Here is an 18,527-nt window from a genome sequence, read left to right on the forward strand (position 1 = left end):
CTCACTGTAACTGTTTTTTTAGAAAAGAAACATTGTTCCGTAAATATTCTAGAGGATTTCACATATATAGCCTCTATTATTTCAACCAAGTTTGGCTAGTCAATGATAGCTCACGAGACTATGGCAGAGTCTGGGTTTTAGAGAGCAGGACACACATTAAATCCTCAGATCACAGGCAATGGTTGAAAAATTTGCACTGAATTTCTTTGATATCATCGAATTCTACTGTGCTGAAAATCTTCTTGAAAACCACAGGTTTAGCTACCTTATTATATCAAAATAAAAGGCAAGATACACACAAGAAAACAGACTTCACTCTAGGAAAGTTTCTGAGAATACTCTTTGGATATTGTCCCCCAACAGAAAACTCTTCATGATGCTGGGATCTTTGCTGTTCTCCTGAAAATTCATTAACTTGAGGTCTTCCTAGCATCATAGAATCTTGTTGAATATTTCAAACATGAGCCAGAATACCATGGACTGGCACTGTCGCCACCAGAAAGCATCTTATATATAGGCTCAAACCCGTCATTGGAGAAGGGTCATTATAAAGCCAAAACAAATCTGTTAGCATTGCAATACAAAAATGGGAGCAAGGCCAGCTCCTGGAGGATTTGATTGCCAGGTAGGTGGATGGACAGGAGACAACAACAAGAGCATGTGACGTGAGGTGGATCCAGTTTCTTTCTGAGATGTGGAAAAGGAGAATACCTTTAGTGAAACGAAAACAAGCCGAGGGCTTGGAGTTGCTTGGCAGAGTCATCTCCGTGGCTCTGAGTGATGACATCTCAGTCTAGATCTGCTCCAGTACCAACCTTCTATTTTTCATCATTTTAAAGACACTCAGTTTTCCCCAAGGAGAAACACATTTAGAGCTCTCCATTTTTATGGTCTTTCACTGCATCCTAGGGAACTAAACTTGGGTATTTAAACCTCAGCAAAATACCAGTGAACCATCTCTGAGCACACTGACCACTGTGAGCAAGTTTCTTAACTTGCTGCTTTTAAAGCTGGATCCCTTAAGGAATTACATCTAATTGTGACATTATGAAGTTTAACTGTGACATTATGGAACCCAGTCAAAACTGCTCTGAATTGATGGGTTTTTTTTTAATAATTTATGGAGTTTTTCATAACTATTAAAGTTATTTAGAGTTTCATTCTAGTATTATCATTTCTTTTTTCTATACATGTTGTCTAATATCTACCTTACAAGATTTATGATTTTATTGTGAAGATACCAGGCTTTATAGCCTTTCTGCTATAAGGTTTTGAAAGCTCTATAGAACCATTCACATTTGGCAATCTTGGAAGTTTCTAAATTGGCGTAAAACATCAACAAACCACACATCAGACCTCAAGATGGCCAGCTCCTAGTCTGTTACCATAAATTGCTACTACGTCTCTCTGAGAGATCACTAAACAGTGATAACAGTCAAAGATGTTTTAACAGGTCACCCTTAGCAAGATTTCCCAGTGATGGGTTGGTCTGCTTACTAATTGTTCTGTAGGTAGCTGAAACTTCCAGACATATTTAAGAAGTTGGATTAGATAAAACATTACCCATTCTTCTCTGTGAGCTTCTCAGATCAGCATGTTTCTGCTCCTTTACTAATGTATTATCATGTTGAATTAACAGTAATCTCATAACAAATTATTGTTGATGGATTCAATTATTATAAAGCTTTTGTAAAGTCCATAGACTCCTATAATCAATTTTTTTGGAAGAGGTATGTTTGATAGTTGGAACCCCCCCCAAAAAAAAACTTTATTATTTTCCTTCTGATGGAAGTATCTAGAACAGGATTTGTTTAGGGAGAAATCTAAAGAAAGTATTAATGGCAAATTTGGCAAGTTTGATCTAAGGGCCTAGTAAACTTTGCTCATTGGTGGTGAAGATAGCATTTTGAATGAGTGCTCACTCCCCCAGCACAAATGCGCTGTTGATTTTCACATATACTTCAGCCCTAGGAAGGACAAAGTCAAACACGCTGAGCGCAGGAATGAAAACAAATTTTCCTTGCTTCAGAGACTGTTCCACTATCCTTTCCTGTGGATTCTAAAATTCAAAATGGTCTCCACACAGCCTTTTAAACTTGATAAAGAGGGACCATTGGCATTTACCAAAATGAAATCCAAATCAAGAAGATCACAACATGTCTTTGAGGATGTTATACAGATAACAGTAGTACTAGACAGTGTACTGGAGGTTAAAATGGAATTCCAAGTACCATAGCCTGTCCTAACTCTTTGGGAGAAGAGTCTTGAATTTTCAGCCCCAGTAGCACTAAAGTAAGTCAGCCTTTAGGCCAAAGAAGCTGGAATTTGTCCTGGGAATGAATCATTATAGAAACTTGTTTTCCAAATATGAAGAAACATTTTGCAAACATTTGATAACCGCAAATATTGCTAAGAGAAATGCAGTAGACATTTCAGAGTATGTGGCAGGACCCCTTGGTAGTGTCCAGTGCTCATACACTTGGTCTCAGTGTTCCAGCAATCCTCTCCCAGTCTAGTGGCTATTACTACTGTTTCAGTACTCACTCGTATTTAATGCATCCACTTAGCTTATTATTATTATAACATCCAGTGTCACCATAACAATAGTAAGAAAGGAAGATATTTTACTAAATGAATATTTATAACACCTTGCCATACGTTTTTCTGTATAATCAGTTGTATCAGATAAACACGTATTAGGTGAGTTTTCTGTTTCTAATGGGCAAGTCAGAATCATTGTTTTGTGTTGTTTAAACTGACTGAATGACTTCCTTGCATGGGCATGATGCTATTAAATAAGGTTGTTAAATACGTTCTTAAATGGTATAACTGTATTTTTTCTAGGATGTATGTAGAAAACTTCAAGCATTGATGAAAATTAATAAGCAGTTGTGTTCCGAAAGCAACGAACCTGTTCCAAATCCCTATGGCTCGGACAACGAATTATGCATCTTTTGCAAACGGATACTGTGAGTAAAATCCTTTGCCTTGCACATGTTCAAATGACCAGCTAGACTCTGAAATAAAAAGGGCATGAAGGTGGTCTGTTTGTAATTTTTCGTTCACCTTAATCTTTTAAACCTAGGCGAGTAAGAACACAGGGTGAACAGACCATTCTGGCACCTCCCATCAGATAAAACTGGATAATTGTCACCCACACACACAGAAAGACTTTAATAATCACTCAATGGGATTTCAAAGGCCTTTCAGGGAGCCCCATGCAAATAGACCAGCACCCTGTAGTATTCTCAGGATGTAGTTCCACACTGAACTTCCTGTTTCTCAGATGCAAAGAACTTAAGACAGATTCCTGGGCCTGTTAAGACTTGACTCTGCCTTGGCTGAGAGGTGGAGCAGATTCTCTGAGGAGAAAGCAGACTGGTCTGGTGGCTGCTAGCCAGCAGAGAGATTTGTGTAGAACGCATTTAGCCCCATTGAAGTGCCAGGGAGAACAGGCTAGGATTGTACGAGGGTGTGGTGGACTAAAATCTCAACGCAGCTTTCACTGCTGGGCTCAGAAAGAATACTGGAAATTTACCAGGATTGTTACTCAGCGTCTCAGCATCTGTTCGACGTTCCTGAGCTTGATTTCTTTCTCTTCAATGACAGACAGAAGGCAGTAGAAGGTTTGTGTTACCAGTTCTAAATCCTGGAACCAGAGTATCACAATTCTTTTTAAGATTCTTTTTGAATATTTTTGGTAGTGTCAAAGATTGAACCTAAGGCTCCCTGAATGCTAGTCAAGGACTGTACCACTGATATACACCTGCAGGCCACTGATATGTTTTTTAGCAGGGATCCCATCTTCATTTCTGAATACTTTCAAGACTTCAATGTTCATATCAAGGCAATGCTAAGCTTATCCTTTTAAGACAATTATCCTATAATTGGTTTTTCAAAAGTCATGATGGCATATGTCAAGGATTTAATGTGACGCATTCAATAATACTGACATTACAAAGCACTAGATGTATGTGTTACTTGTACTGAAGGGATGAAGACGCATGGCAGGACAGGATTTAGCGTGGGGGATTCCATGCATGTGTAATAACACTTTCTCATTCTTTTGAAAGCTGCACGTGAACCAGCAAGCATCTTGTTCACAGCAAAGATTCCCTTTCGTCATATATGTGAAGTCAAATCTTTCAATAAAGTAATTACTGATAATTTTAAACAAGAATAAAATAGTTTAACATTAGAGTCACTTGTTAAATTGCTATTCTTTATCTGTGTAATAAAATAGTTGGCTCACCTGGGAAGAAGAAGACTATGATTTGCTAGGATTATCTTGCCATTGATAATGGGCTGTCAAGTTCAATGTAAATAGTCTTTCAAATGTTGCAAATAATGACACAGACCAGTGTTTACAGTAGCAATATAGTCATCTTACTGAAGGAAGTATTCAAGGTCAGGTATGTTAGTTAAGTGCCAAGTTTCTTGTCTATCCTTTTACATATTTGAGACTTTTTTTTTTTTGAGCATGGAGGGTCTTGCTCACTCATTATGGGAACTATTTTCACTCTGGCAGGTCAGACGGAGTACAGTAAGCAATCAAAAGCAACTTGATCATGTCTGTCTTTATTCCTAAAGATTGCCAAGCAACAAGTAATTTTAACATCAAATTATGCTACTCCTCTCTCTTTCTCAGAGAAGAAGAAGAAGAAGAAGCCAAGTCCAATAAGAGCGTGGGAGATTTATCAAGAGCCACCAGGGCGGCTGCCCCAGGAAAGGTGAGCCACATTTACTTTCAAAAAGTTCCTGGACTCTATTTGGAGTTATCTGCTTGCTTCCTAATTACCTATTGTGAAGCCAACCACTTAGAAGGGAGGGAATGTGACTTAGTCTAAGGGTGGGCTGAGTATCTGGTACAGCTTGTCCATAAGCCCAACCCATGACCCAACTCAGGAAACACTGACAGATGCTGAGGAGCTAGCCAGATGGGGAGAGCTTTCTGAGACAGTTTCTCTTACCTCCTGTCTGTCTAGTTTCTGTATGAACCTTTCTTGAACTACAGAGATTATAACACCCCTCAGAACTTGTATTTTCTGTGTAATATGGGCGATCTGTGTATCTCTGGCTGTCATTATTTTATCAACTAAATTTTAAAAGCCAGCCACTGTCTTTAACATGCATTGGCAGGCATTTCAGTCAGTTTCTTTGCCTTTTCCCCCCTGTTTTATTCCTTTCTTTTTCTCTGGTACAACGCTTGGAGTGTTCTCCTAATTTAATTCAACTGGACTCATGCGTGTCTATTTTGCAGGTTGGAATTCAAGCTATTATTTTGCATGAATTTAGTGTCCAATGGTTAAAAGAAAAACAAGTCATAAAATGAAAGGAAAAAAACCACACTGAATATATAAGGAGCATCACACAACCATTTCACTGGATATGTATTTTATCATAGAAAAATCCAAAAATAACTCTTAAAACATTAATAGATAAAATAAGCATTTCCATATTAATGGAAATGCCTGCCTTACAAAATCTCACAATTTTGGTTGACCAAATACAGACTGTTACCAGCTAGCCTGACCAGGGGATTACCTCCTGGTCCCCTATGTTGCTTTTTCTTTAATTTCTTACTTCTCTTCCTCCTCCTTTGGCCCTGACATATAATTAAAATGATCAGTCAAGGTAGACACACCCTAATTACTTGTATCATCTGTGGACTAACCCAGCTACCATCTTCCTTGGCAACGCTGCAGCCGAGGAATGTCTGAGAACTTCTGCTCCGCGATAAACATAGTTGACTAAATTCTTCTTCGGGGCTCAGTCAGTCTCACTCTTTAAAGAATCCCAGGCCAGCTACTCAGCCGGCCAATACCTGCAAATCCCTTTTCTGTAATTAAAGGGACTACCTTTTAAGCTACAAAAGCTGGGAGGACTGGCCATTCCTTTGAAATCTGAGTTTCTCTTCTGAAACAGCTCTACAACTTCCTTTCTTCTCCTCTTTAAGTCTCCTTAATTAGAACTTCGGTTAACCAATGGTGTTTAAAAATATGAAACACAAGTAAATGATAAAAAAATTAACAAATGCTTACACACACACACACACACACACACACACACACACACTTTATCTTAAATCTAGTTAAAGGCTACTACTACTTGAATGTTTACATCTGTAGAATGAGGTTTACTAAAATTTAAGTGGGAATCTTAAAATATAAAATGATGGAATTCTGTCAGCTATGTTAATTCTCTTAGCGTGATCCTTGTGATATATTTTGCTTAGCAATTGATAACATACTCTGTATTAATTATAGTTTAATTATTTTCTTTCAATATTAGTTAATTCTCTATTTCTCTTTCATTCCTTACATCACTGGCAAGGTTTCGGGGTTAAACACCTAAAGAGCACTTCCTCTTTTCTCATATTAAAGGGAACACTTCCACGGTTTTATCTGCTAATTATTTATCTTCTGGGAAGTTAGTATGAGTTTTATCAACTTTCAGGAAGCTCTATTGATTCCCAGTCTGCTGAATGTGTGCTGGTCATTATCAAGTGACTTTCTGTAATTGTTAAAATAATTTTAGCCTTTAATATAATAATCTTAGACATTTCTTGGCATGAGACCATTGTTTTAAGCTATACCATAGTTATTCAGAATAAATTTTAATGTACTCTGGATAGTAATTCTTCATAGATTTTGCAATTTTGTGTATAAGGCAAAGGAGCTATACATTTTTGTTTTTAATTATTCTTATCAAGTTTATAATCAACCCTTTAAAATTACCTACTTGCTGAGACTTCAGGATATACAGAAATCAGGAAATCTCTTCCCTCAAATTAAATATAAGTTAGAAAGAATTAATCAAACATCTCTTTAGTGCTCTAAAAATTATCTACAGGTTATGCAGTTGTGCTGGAAACTGCTGCACTTTGGATAGGAAGAATGGGAAGGGTGATTCTTTGGCTTAGCAATAAGCCATCTCTTGTCCTCACCAGTTGCTATTGAGGCTCTTTGCCAGGCTAGCCCTGGGCATCGGCAGCTGCAGTGCACTGCTAAAAGGGACAAAACTAACTGGGGATAACGTAGAACTGCACCGCTCATACATGTTTTTGTGGATGTGATGGTCTCCACCAGGAGCAAGGAGGATGTACCTGGGGTTACAGTCCTGCTTGGGGGAGGTGTCTCAGGCTTCAAAGTCTAGAGAAGCCCAGACATTTCACTCCCAGTCAAACCTAAAGCTATACAAGATCTCAGGAAACAAGGCACCCAAGTGAAGACGAAATGTAATGGTCACCCCATGCCCAAAACTCCATCTGTAATCTTTTTAGGTAGAGGTATTTGACCAAAGTTTATGGCAACTCAATGGCTGACCATTAAGCTCCCAAGTCACAGGAGATTGAAAAAAGAAGCCAGGTTTGCAGATAACAGCTGCCTATGTTTGCTTAGCAGACATTGCTACTGCAAATCATGTGAGGGAAGATGTCAAAGAGGTAATGCAAAGTAGGGGAAAGTAGAGCAAAAGTAAACTTTAGGGGAGAATTGAGAATCATTCACCTGTGTAGTGTTTTGTATATTGTGCACTGTTTTAAAGGTGTGAATTGTGAAAATGAAGAATGTAAGTTTCATATATAAGAGAAATATCAAATATAAGAGAATATCATATATAAGAGAAATATCAAAAAATGTTTCTGAGTGCATACAGTTGTTTAACTTGACAGAAAAAGTACTTGGAGTAGTTATAGAAAATGCACACAAAATATTGAAACAGTCATGTTATAACTTTAAAGGAAAGAATGAGAAGAAAGAAATAGAGCTTCACTACAAATAAATTACTTTTTAAAATAGAAATGTTTCTATTCTGGGACTCACCTAAAAATATGAGAGCAAATTTATTAAATTATATATTATGTCATATAATATTGTAATATATTGATACAAATAAATAGATGAATATATAATAAAAAAAGATCTAAGGCCGTTAAAGTTCCCTGACCTTCACATGTGCACACATATACACACACACACGTACACACTCACACACACACACACACAAACCACATCACACCATATCATATTACATCACAGATACATAGAATAAACAAATAAACAAATAAATAATCAAATCAGATCTAATTCAGCTAGAGAACTTGAGTCTGACTGGAGACATGGCTCTATTCCCAGAATGTTCTACTCCCAGAACCCCTAACATCTGTAACATCTGTAACATCTGTAACTTCATTTCTAGGAGATCCGATGCCCTCTTTTGGCCTCTTATCTATCATGCTGCATACATATGCATACAAGAAAAACACCCATACACATGCAATAGTATAAGCTACCTTTAAAAAATGAAAGCTAATCAAAGACAAGTACAGGCACAGAAGACTCAGGTTCTAACAGAAAAATAATCCTAATCCTCTATAGACTCTCATAAAAGAGAGGACTCATTACCACCTCATTCTACCCAGGTCAGCATTGCTTTGAGACAATACCCACAGCAGGAGATTATAAAAACTGGAAGCTACTGACAAGTGTTAAGCGGGGATGTGGAAACCCTAACAAAAGTGTAATCCACAGCCTTGGGAAGATAAAGCGATCTGCAAGTGGAAACAAGATAAAAACTCAAAGTTCACTAACAACAACAACAACAACAACAACAATAATCTATTAGTCTAGCACAATATATTGATAGAAGAGAAGGCAAAACCATGCAAAAGATGTTGAAAGGGAGTTAATAAAATCCAGTAGCTGAGCTAGTAACTGTTTATGTAGAAAGCTTCCCTAATGGAGAAAAACTATGGAAAACAGTTAGCAACATGTTTAAAGATAGAGGATAAGTATCCTGTCCTTAAAATTAATGAGAGAAAATAATAGTTTATCCTTAATGTTTTTAGTCATCATTGAGCTGGAACTTCTAGTCATTGTTAGACAGTTTTATTTAAATAAATACACAGTTCTTGTAAAGGCAGCAACATATCTATATTTACAGAATTATGATATGATACATACACAAGTAAATTACTAAGTACACACAAAAGCAAAACCATTAGTGCTAGTAAATGTGTATAGAATTGTTTCAATGTACAAGCCCAGTTGTAAAAACCAACTGTACTTCTATGCACTAGCAATGAATAAGTCAAGATTAATAGTATTAATTTAAATCTGTAGACCATAAAATGCATAATAGGAAGTGTGTGGTTTATACTGCAAAACATCGCAAAGAGAAATGAAGGATTTAAGCACAGTCATGTTCAGGACCTCCGAGGACCTACAAAATTATAACAGAACTGAAACACCCATTGTCTAGAAACCTCATAGGAATCCTAGCATCACAGCTCAATGTTATAGTCACATGATTGTAGTGCTACCGGGCTAAACAAACCTATGCACTGTTGAATATGTAAAGCAGAGGCATGTGACACAAGCCAGAGTCATACATTTAATTCCTGTGTCTCTTCATTACATCATCTTATTGGTTTGATTTAATCTTCTGTTGTTCTGGTTATCAGTAGGTGTGTGTGTGTGTGTGTGTCCATGTGCCTGTACATGCCTGTGTGTTATATAGTTTAATAAAGTAGATCATACTATGTAATTTTCTGTAGTTATATCTCTGATGTTTTCTACAAAGATAAGATTACCTAAGCAAAGTAATCCCCAGCACATGGTAACATAATTAAGTGATACATTGCCATGAAGTTTGAAGCTGAGATAACCCCTTCTCATTATTTGGAAAAGTCAATATTTTCAAGATAGCAACTTTTTAAAAAATCTATTAATTCAGCATAAATCATGTCAAAATAGTTGACATGATTACTTTCTTTCTTTTTTAATTTATTTTTTATTTTATTTTACTTTCCATTTACAGTTTCTGCCTCCCACCCCTTCTTCCCCACCCTTCCCCCAGCCCATCCCCCATCCACCCCTCCCAATAGGCAAGGGCTCCCATGGGAAGTCAACAAAGTCTGACACATTAATATTTTAACAAGGAAATTGTACAGTTGATCCTAGAAGTATATAAAAGGGTTAGAGCATTTAATAAACAAATTCAAATTGAATTATAAACCTATAGTGTCAAACAACGCAAGGTTACTCAATATCAATAGAGAGAAACTTGGAAATCATTCCTTTATGATAAAATGATGGGTTCAGCATGTCAACTCATGGGTTGAGGCATGGAATGTACATAACTGAGAAATAGCACAGATTTCACTCTCTCTCTCTTTTATTCCCAATTTCACTTTAATCATAGATCCACTATAGAACCCCATAAATGCAATCCTAGGAACGTAGTGAGTGAAAAAAAATCTCCCCAACGTCAGACGTGTTGTATGCTTGGAAGTCTTGCTTTTAATAGTTCAAAACTTTAAACAATCCAAGGCATAAATGTCCAGAGGTGAGCTGATAAACAAACAATATGTATGAACTGAAGTAACATTGAATAATAGGGAGGAATGTGTGACTGTCAGTGTTACAAATGGATGAATATCAGAAATAATTTGCAAACTTAAAGAAATTAGAATTAAACAATCATATTTACAATTCCATCTGTATGAAACATTCAGAAATAGCACATTTTGTCAGAAAGATATTCTGCCAATGCCTAAAGCAAGATCTAAGCAATAAGATTGTAATGGCCCTGGGGAATTTCTAAGTAGATGGTAATATTCCCAAACTGGTGTCTGGTGACAGCTTTACAATTCTGTAGATTTATTTGAAAATCACTGTGTTATTACTTGAGTGACTTTTATGATACATAAATAATACCTCCGTAATGTTACAACATTTTTATTTTTGGAGTAACTTGTAAATTATTATGTCTCACAAAGTTTTCTAAAACTTAAGAAAATTTGACTGTAAAACTCTTTAGATTGTCATTTTAGGGAGGAACTATCACAGATTAATATGTCAATTAAAATAATCTTTATTTATGTATTCAACATGTTTATTTCATCTAGCATATTTGTTCAGTCATACATCCATTTTAATTTTCATATGTATTAGCACAAATTTTGTACAACTATTTTTAATTATAGTTCTATATTTTTATCATCCTTTAAAGCATTCATGCCAGTAATATTATCTATTGTTTGCATCTTCCATGGCCTTCAGATCTTACCTCTGTTTGTTTCTGTTTACTTTAACATTTTGTTTTTTGATGACTATTATATCAATTGTTATTTTTTAAAAGACATGCAAATTAGCATACCAAATGATGTATTTCCAAACATATGTTATTTTACTTTGTTCTTTTTTACCCTTTCTTTAATAGTCCTTCCCTCTAAATCTTTGTTTTCTGCCTTGGTGTCAATGTGACATTAATATACATTTATGTCACGTGTGCACCATATTATGCCTTTAGAGTCACATGGATTTCATTGATATACTTTTTTTATACTTCCCTCTTTCATCCTTCAAGTTCTCGTCTTCCACATCTGCTTTCTACTTCATCACACACAGATAAACACAAAGAGATATACGAACTAATGCAAACACACACAGAGACAAGTACAGTCATGCACACACAGATACACCATACAGAGGCATATACATACACAGAGACTCATATAGACACACACAGACACACACAAATATACACAGAGACACATCCGCACAAAGAGACACACAGATATATACAGATATGTACAGAAAAAGAGACACACAGAAACACACATAGACACACATACACATGCATATATACAGATAGACAGGCACATACAGACACACAAAGAAACACACAGGCATATACATGCACACACACAAACACATGCACATATAGACACACATACATATACACACTCATTTAACATAATGGTGCCCACCTGCGCTCTTCTTTTCTTAAAATGCAATTATTTCATTCTTACTGCTTAATAAATTTCCATTGGTGCGTATGTATCACACTTTCTTTACCCATTCATCTGTTGACGAACATCTAGGGTGCTTCCATTTCTTAACTACTGTGACTAGTACAACAGCAAACATGGCTGTGCAAGTATTTCCATGGTATGTTGATCTAGAGTCTGTTGGGTATGTGGGCAGGAGTAGTAATAGCTGGTTCTATATATTTCTATTCTCAATCTTCTGAGAAACCTGCATAGTGATTTCCACAATGATTATATTAATTTACATTCCAGCAGGATTATGAATATATTCCCAACTTTGCTAGCAGTTGTTGATAGATTAGCATATATAAAATATTAGTAATTGACAGTCTAAGGATTCTTACCTTAGACATTTCAATTGTTATCATTAACTAAATAATTCATAATACTGTCTAATTCAAAGTAATGTAGTACTTCATTATTTTATTTTCATAGAGTGTTGTTATATTAGGTCTAAACATTAATGAAATTTAGTTAGGAAATATAGACCATATGATAATGGTTATTCAGGAAAATTTGGCTTTTGGTTATCGAATGTATACTTTGATAATTTACTTCATATGTTTCATAAAATAATATTATTTGTTTTCATTTGTTAGTTTTCTTCAAAAATCTACACGATTAATAACCTTATTCTTTCTTAATGAATAGTTCTCTTAGTCTTTTCTAAAGCCTATTATTCTAACTATTGGTTTATCTAATGTTATTACATAGTTTGAATTATTGGGAGAGGGAGGGCTTATGTTGGGGGAGTGTGTGTTTATTATTGTTACACATTCCTCGTCCCCTAATTCTGTTTTACATAATGATCTGATTAATCACTAATAATGCATCCAGACTGTGATTAAGATTGTTGCATCTACTCCCTTCCTATTCCCTTACTTTTGCATATTTTTCTTACTTTAATTTTAAATATTTGTATGCCTTACTTATTTTTACATCTTTAGATCTCTTTGTAATTAATCCAATTTTGGGGAAAGAACATGAAATTTATTCATGTGTTTTATTTTTATAATTGATCCTCTAGTTAAATAGCCTAACAGAAAAAGACTCCAATCTTTTATAATTTTGCTTTTTATTGGACTTACTCTTTGTATTTATATAATGTGTTCTGGCTTCTCTCACCTCTAATCTTTCTCTCTCACCATGTTTACATCCCCTTCCTCACATTCCTATATTTTTGTTCTTTTGTGACCCAGTGAGTTTAACCACAGTAAACCTTTTAGTTTTTAAATTTTCCCTGCAATCCTCAAAATATATGTTTTGATATTACTTTTAAATGACTCAAACACTATGTCCTTTCTTTGTGGGTTTAATTAATTTACCTTTTCTGTTACTTCTGCTATAATCCAACTTGTTGCTTTTGTTTTTCTTAATTGTTATCTTCAGTTTTTTAAATCATTTTCAAATTAGTTTATTGTTTTCAATTTCCCATTGGTGGCCATTTAAATGTAACATACACACTTTTGCTGCAGTTATGATTGCCCCAATCTTAAAATCCATACATTCAAATATTTACAAGTTTAGCTCATATCTACCTCTATTGTTCATATCTGACTTCTTTCATAATATGAACTTATTTCTCAGCTTACATCCTGAAAATCTGCTATTCCTCAAGAAGCTTGAGGTTAACTAGATTTTAGTATTCTGTTGTTATAACTGTTTTTATCTTTCATTTTTCATAGAATCTGTGAATTTTCCTTACTTGTTCAGACATTTGTACTTCTGCTTTCTCCAATTTTGTGAAATTATTATTTTTGTTTTCACTAGGCTTCTGTGTTTTAAATTTTTCATTGCTATTGCCTTTTAGAAGATTCCCTGGACCTCAACGTCTCACTTAAAATTCATTATCTCACATATCTCACTTTTATTCTTTGTATTGTTTTATTTATTGCTATTTAAACCTTTTCTAAGTGTGGGCATTCTGCTATATATTGTTGTTTCTGTATGAATTATATTGTCTCGTTTCATAATAAAAGTATCTTTTATTTTCTGAAGAATGCTTGCACCTTTGGTAAATTATTCTTCTATTCATCCTGACAATTTCCTCTTCAGCTGATTCATGGTTTTCAGTAGATAGTATTTATTTGATGTTGCTTTATTTCTGAGATAGGCACATATTTTAAACATTAAATGTCATAACAGCCCTAGCTTTCTTCCTCCTAAAATGAGTTAATGTCCAAGATCAAGTTTCTGGTGGATGGATTGTTAGGACAAGAAATAAGAGCAAGAGCTGAAAGTTCTGGAACCTGGCCCAGTTGCTGCCTCTCTTCCTGGTCAGGATCCATCTGCCAGTGCTTGATAATTGTAAGCATTAGGAAGAGGTGTTTTCTATAAGTTGTGATTCACTATCCTTGGAGTCTGGAGGACAAGGAGGTGGAGTAATAAATGCCTGCACCTGTTCTGTCACCTCCCAGCTGGCCTTTTGATTCACCCTGTTGTCCCCCAGCCAACACCTGTGACCTAGTATGCTGCCCTTGGTTTTTCTGGTGAAGGGCAATGGCCACCATTGTTCTATGTCAGTCACTTTGATCCACAGTTTCCTATGGATGTTTCTACACCTCATAAAAATGACATCTTACAGAAAGTCAGCGGCTCCTCTGCCCTTTCTTCTGCGACAACCACACTTTCTTCTGCTGCTCAAACAGCGTGATCCCGCTCCAACAAGTCTTTGCCCTTTTCTGCTCTTCCTCAACTCTCTGAGGGGCGGCTCCTTCTCACTAATACCACTTCATCACAAAAATAATAGTTTCAGAAAGAAGTTTCTGGCACTTCAGCATTTCAGTGAAGCTTATTATAGCTGTGTTACAGTCTTGGGCTTATTTTTGTGGCACTTACCATGATATGAAAGTGTTGTTTATATGGCTGTGATCTTCCTGTTAGCACGCAAACACCTCAGAACAGTATTCCAGCTCTGTTTACAATGCAATCCTACAAAATAGTAGACTTCCCAAAGTCTTACAAATTTGTCACGAATTTTCTAGGATAAATGAGAAAATAAATGAGTGAAATAACATGTATGTGACTTAATTTCCTTCCTGTAACTTGTCCTGAAACACATGGGACAGTTAGTAGGAGGGACCCTGCTGTCATTTTCCTTGCCGCTTTGATCTTTTCCCCTCTAGAATTCTCCAATCTGATCCTCTTGCTCTTAAACTCACTGTAATTGCATACATTCTACTTTTTCACATTTTCACTTTATTGAGTCATCACTGGAACATAGCATATGTTCCATACGCACTATTGAAATATCTTAAAAACCACCAAATATGGATTTTCAGTGTGATATTGGCAGTTAAATGGAGTTGGTTTTAGGTGGAAGTTACGCTGAAATCACACGACGTAATTTTTGTTAGCTTATGTCACAATAATTATTTCCAAATCACGTTTCCTAATTGTTTCTTTGATCCTGGCCTTGAATGTGGAATGTGGGCTGGGCGTGAGTTCCCATTTTTCACATGAAGAAAGTGGGGTTCAAAGAGGTGAACTGAGTGGGTTGCAGACCTAAGGTTGGAATACTTGTCTTCAGTTACTGCCAGGTACACTTGTTTCCTCACAGTACAGGTTTTTCCTCAAGCATACGTCACGCTATTACAGCAGTGACCCAGAGATTTCTATCATCGCCCTTGAAGTTTGGTTAGTTCGCATTCCCTGGTTGTGAGTAGACACGGCGTCTTAAATAACAACAAGTTCACAAACGATTTTGTGTTCAGATTTTTCTAATTAGAGTGCCTACATTAAAAGCTTAAATATCTCTGGGGCATCAGCAGTTGGTGAAATTATACACACTCTGTAAATGGGGATACTTCAGTATGGACTGGTTAAACTACCTGCTCAAATCACACAGCGGGAGCAGTAGAATGGGGAAGCTGGGAATCTGACTTAATCACTATCCTAATGTATAATAATGGAACGTTTCCATAGTTAATATAGTTTCTATGCCCATCATCCGCTGGGGCTCATTATCACTCTGTGGAGGCTGAATTTGGCTGAGACACAGTGTGCTCAATTTCATTAATGAGGGCTTGGCCTATCTCATGCAGACAGCAGGTGGCTGAAACCATACAAACATCTTTTCTTTTCAAATCTAACCCCACGTCTGCCTTCAGACTACGTTTCATTGTCAAGGTTTTTTTTTTTTTTTTGCTCGCCAACCTCTACATTTATTTTTTTTTTATGCAGTGCGTGATATTCTGGGTTTAAGATACTAACTTATTTGTGAATTCTTAGGGATATTTTGACTTTTTGACGTTCTTCGATTATGTCTCATGCAGCTGAATTGTAAGGAATTCAAGCAAGGAGGAAAAGATGGGAGTTTTATCTGTACCTCTGATGCTTCTGCAGTTTGTGGCACAGATGGGAAAACATATCGCAGCAGGTGTGAGCTGTGTGCCGAGAATGAGTGAGTATTCTATGGAGCAGACATGGTGACTGTGCAGTTACAGGACCAGGACATGTCCCCTCCCCCCGGCAGCAATTGTAATTCATCTGCTGCAAATTAATCTCCACTAAAATGTGTGCATTGCTTCCTTTTCTACTCTTTCAGGAAGATGTACATAGTAAAACATTTCATATCTTACAAAGCACTTCTGAATGCAAGCATTTTGGCAATTCCCACAGTCTCTGTGAAATAAACAGGACGTGCAGATCAAATGCATATGTATAAATAGATGCTACATACACCCGAGCATGTATATCTCTCTTCCATCTTCTGTCAGTCTGCTAATCTCTGGTTATATTTTTTTATGTGTAATGTGTCATCATCATCAAATAACATTTAAATGATCAGGAAATTAAGATATTATATAGAATGTCACTGGAATTTTTGAATATTGAATTTCTTTGCCAAATAGATATCACATCTCACTGGCCTTCTTCACTTCTTGTGTCTCTCCTCCACCCTCTATGCTTATTATTGTTATTAATTTTCTTTTACAAGCAAGATGCACACCTGCTTTGCAGCCTCCATTCATGACCTTGAACTTGAATGAACTAATCTTTTGTTTCTGGAAACACAATAACCAATGATCAATATTCAATAGGCTAATTGAGCAATAATTACTCTTTGAGATTCTTAATACTTTGTTCCTTCTTATAAGGCTTATAAGCAGGTAATTTAACCAGTCTATACCAAAATATCGCCATTTACAGAGTGCGTATAATTTCACCAACTGCTGATGCCCCAGAGATATTTAAGCTTTTAATATAGGCACTCTAATTAGGAAAATCTGAACACAAAAATCACCATAACAAAACTACAGTTAGCCCTTCTGATCTATTCATGATTGCATTTCCAGACTGCCCTTTTTGCAGTCTGGAATATATATTCACTCTTGGTGAATATATAAAAATACAAAACCCAGGACCAGTGAGGTGGCCAGCAAGCATTACAATCTGAGTTATATTCCGAAGACACACATGATAGAAGGAGAAAACCATGTCTAGTCTGTTATTCCCTAGCCTCCATTTACATGATCTAAGAAGAACACCCACCCCTACCGCTCACACTAAAAAAATAAATTAATAGATCAACACATAAATAAAACAATACAATTTTAAAATAGAAAAGCTAAATGGGCAAATAAAGAACATTCTACTTTCTCTAAGGCATGCATCTTATAATGCTACTTTAACCACACTGAACATTTAATTCTTACTATATCATAAGTTAGAGTTCCTAATTTAAATCTCTGATCCATGTGATACTTTCTCCCAGCATGCCATATGACTCCGTGTTGTTTCTTGCTCTGACTTTCAGAAGACATCACACACTATCCCAGGTTACTTTTAATACTTTCTGTCTGCCTATTTACCTTGAAAATCTGTTTTTCCTATTAACTTTCCATTTCTAATTTTGTCTGAGCTTTGTATTTTTTATTGTTAGCCACGTGCTGAATTATAAGCTTCTTCTATAGAAAGTAGAAATTATTTTACATTTATGCTTCTGTTTTCCATATTCTTTAAAGTTCTACTAGACTCAGAAAAGTTAATTATAAGACTTTATGTGCTTTCCATGAAAAAGTAAGGTATAATAAAGTAGCATAAAACAGTCCTATAATTAAAAATTGAAAAATTAAAATTGGTCTTTTTTTATAAAAATTAAAAACAGCTACCACAAACAGAAAAGTCCTTAGAGAGGTACCAACCATGAACCTGAAACGTAACCCTCCAAGATGATTCTATTTCCTTGTGACTTTTTAAAAGTTATAAACAGGGGCTTTCACTATGCAAGCCAAGTAAATATTAAACCATAACACTGTTTTCAGGTACCGAGGGCATTAGAATACGGCGAGGAGTAGGCAGGATGGGCAATTCTATCATCTTAATGTCTGTGTCAACAAACCTTTTGATTCCAGGAAAAACAGGAAACAAGTCGACATAAGAAGTGAAGGCGAATGTGGCAGCAGCAGTCTAGAGAAGGTAAGGACAAGCGCCAGGCAGGAACACGGGCTCCTGTGTGAAGCTGTGGTTCTCAGACATCCTATGCTTAATATGGTTCCTCGTGTGGTGGTCACCCCAACCGTGCGGTTATTTCACTGCTACTTCATAACTGTAATTTTCTTACCACTATGAATCGTAATGTACATGTCTGATAGGCAGGATACCTGATATGTGAGCCCCCTGTGGGGATCTCGACTGGCTAGTTGAGAACCAGCAAGCAAAGGCAAAAGCCTCTGTGCTTCTCCTCAGGTTG

General features: G+C 36.1%; 1 protein-coding gene across 1 annotated transcript in view; it reads left to right on the forward strand.

Moving 5' to 3' along the window:
- Positions 1–586: 586 nt before the first annotated feature.
- The window catches only part of Spink5 (serine peptidase inhibitor Kazal type 5), a 54,852-nt gene continuing 36,911 nt past the window's right edge, over positions 587–18,527 (forward strand). The window contains exons 1-3 of the mRNA XM_042055168.1: positions 587–625; positions 16,108–16,235; positions 18,190–18,253. Of these exons, the coding sequence (XP_041911102.1) occupies positions 587–625; positions 16,108–16,235; positions 18,190–18,253 (231 nt within the window). The remainder of the gene's footprint in view (positions 626–16,107; positions 16,236–18,189; positions 18,254–18,527) is intronic.

This window comes from Arvicola amphibius, chromosome 5 (genome assembly GCF_903992535.2).
Source record: "Arvicola amphibius chromosome 5, mArvAmp1.2, whole genome shotgun sequence".
Lineage (NCBI taxonomy): Eukaryota > Metazoa > Chordata > Mammalia > Rodentia > Cricetidae > Arvicola > Arvicola amphibius.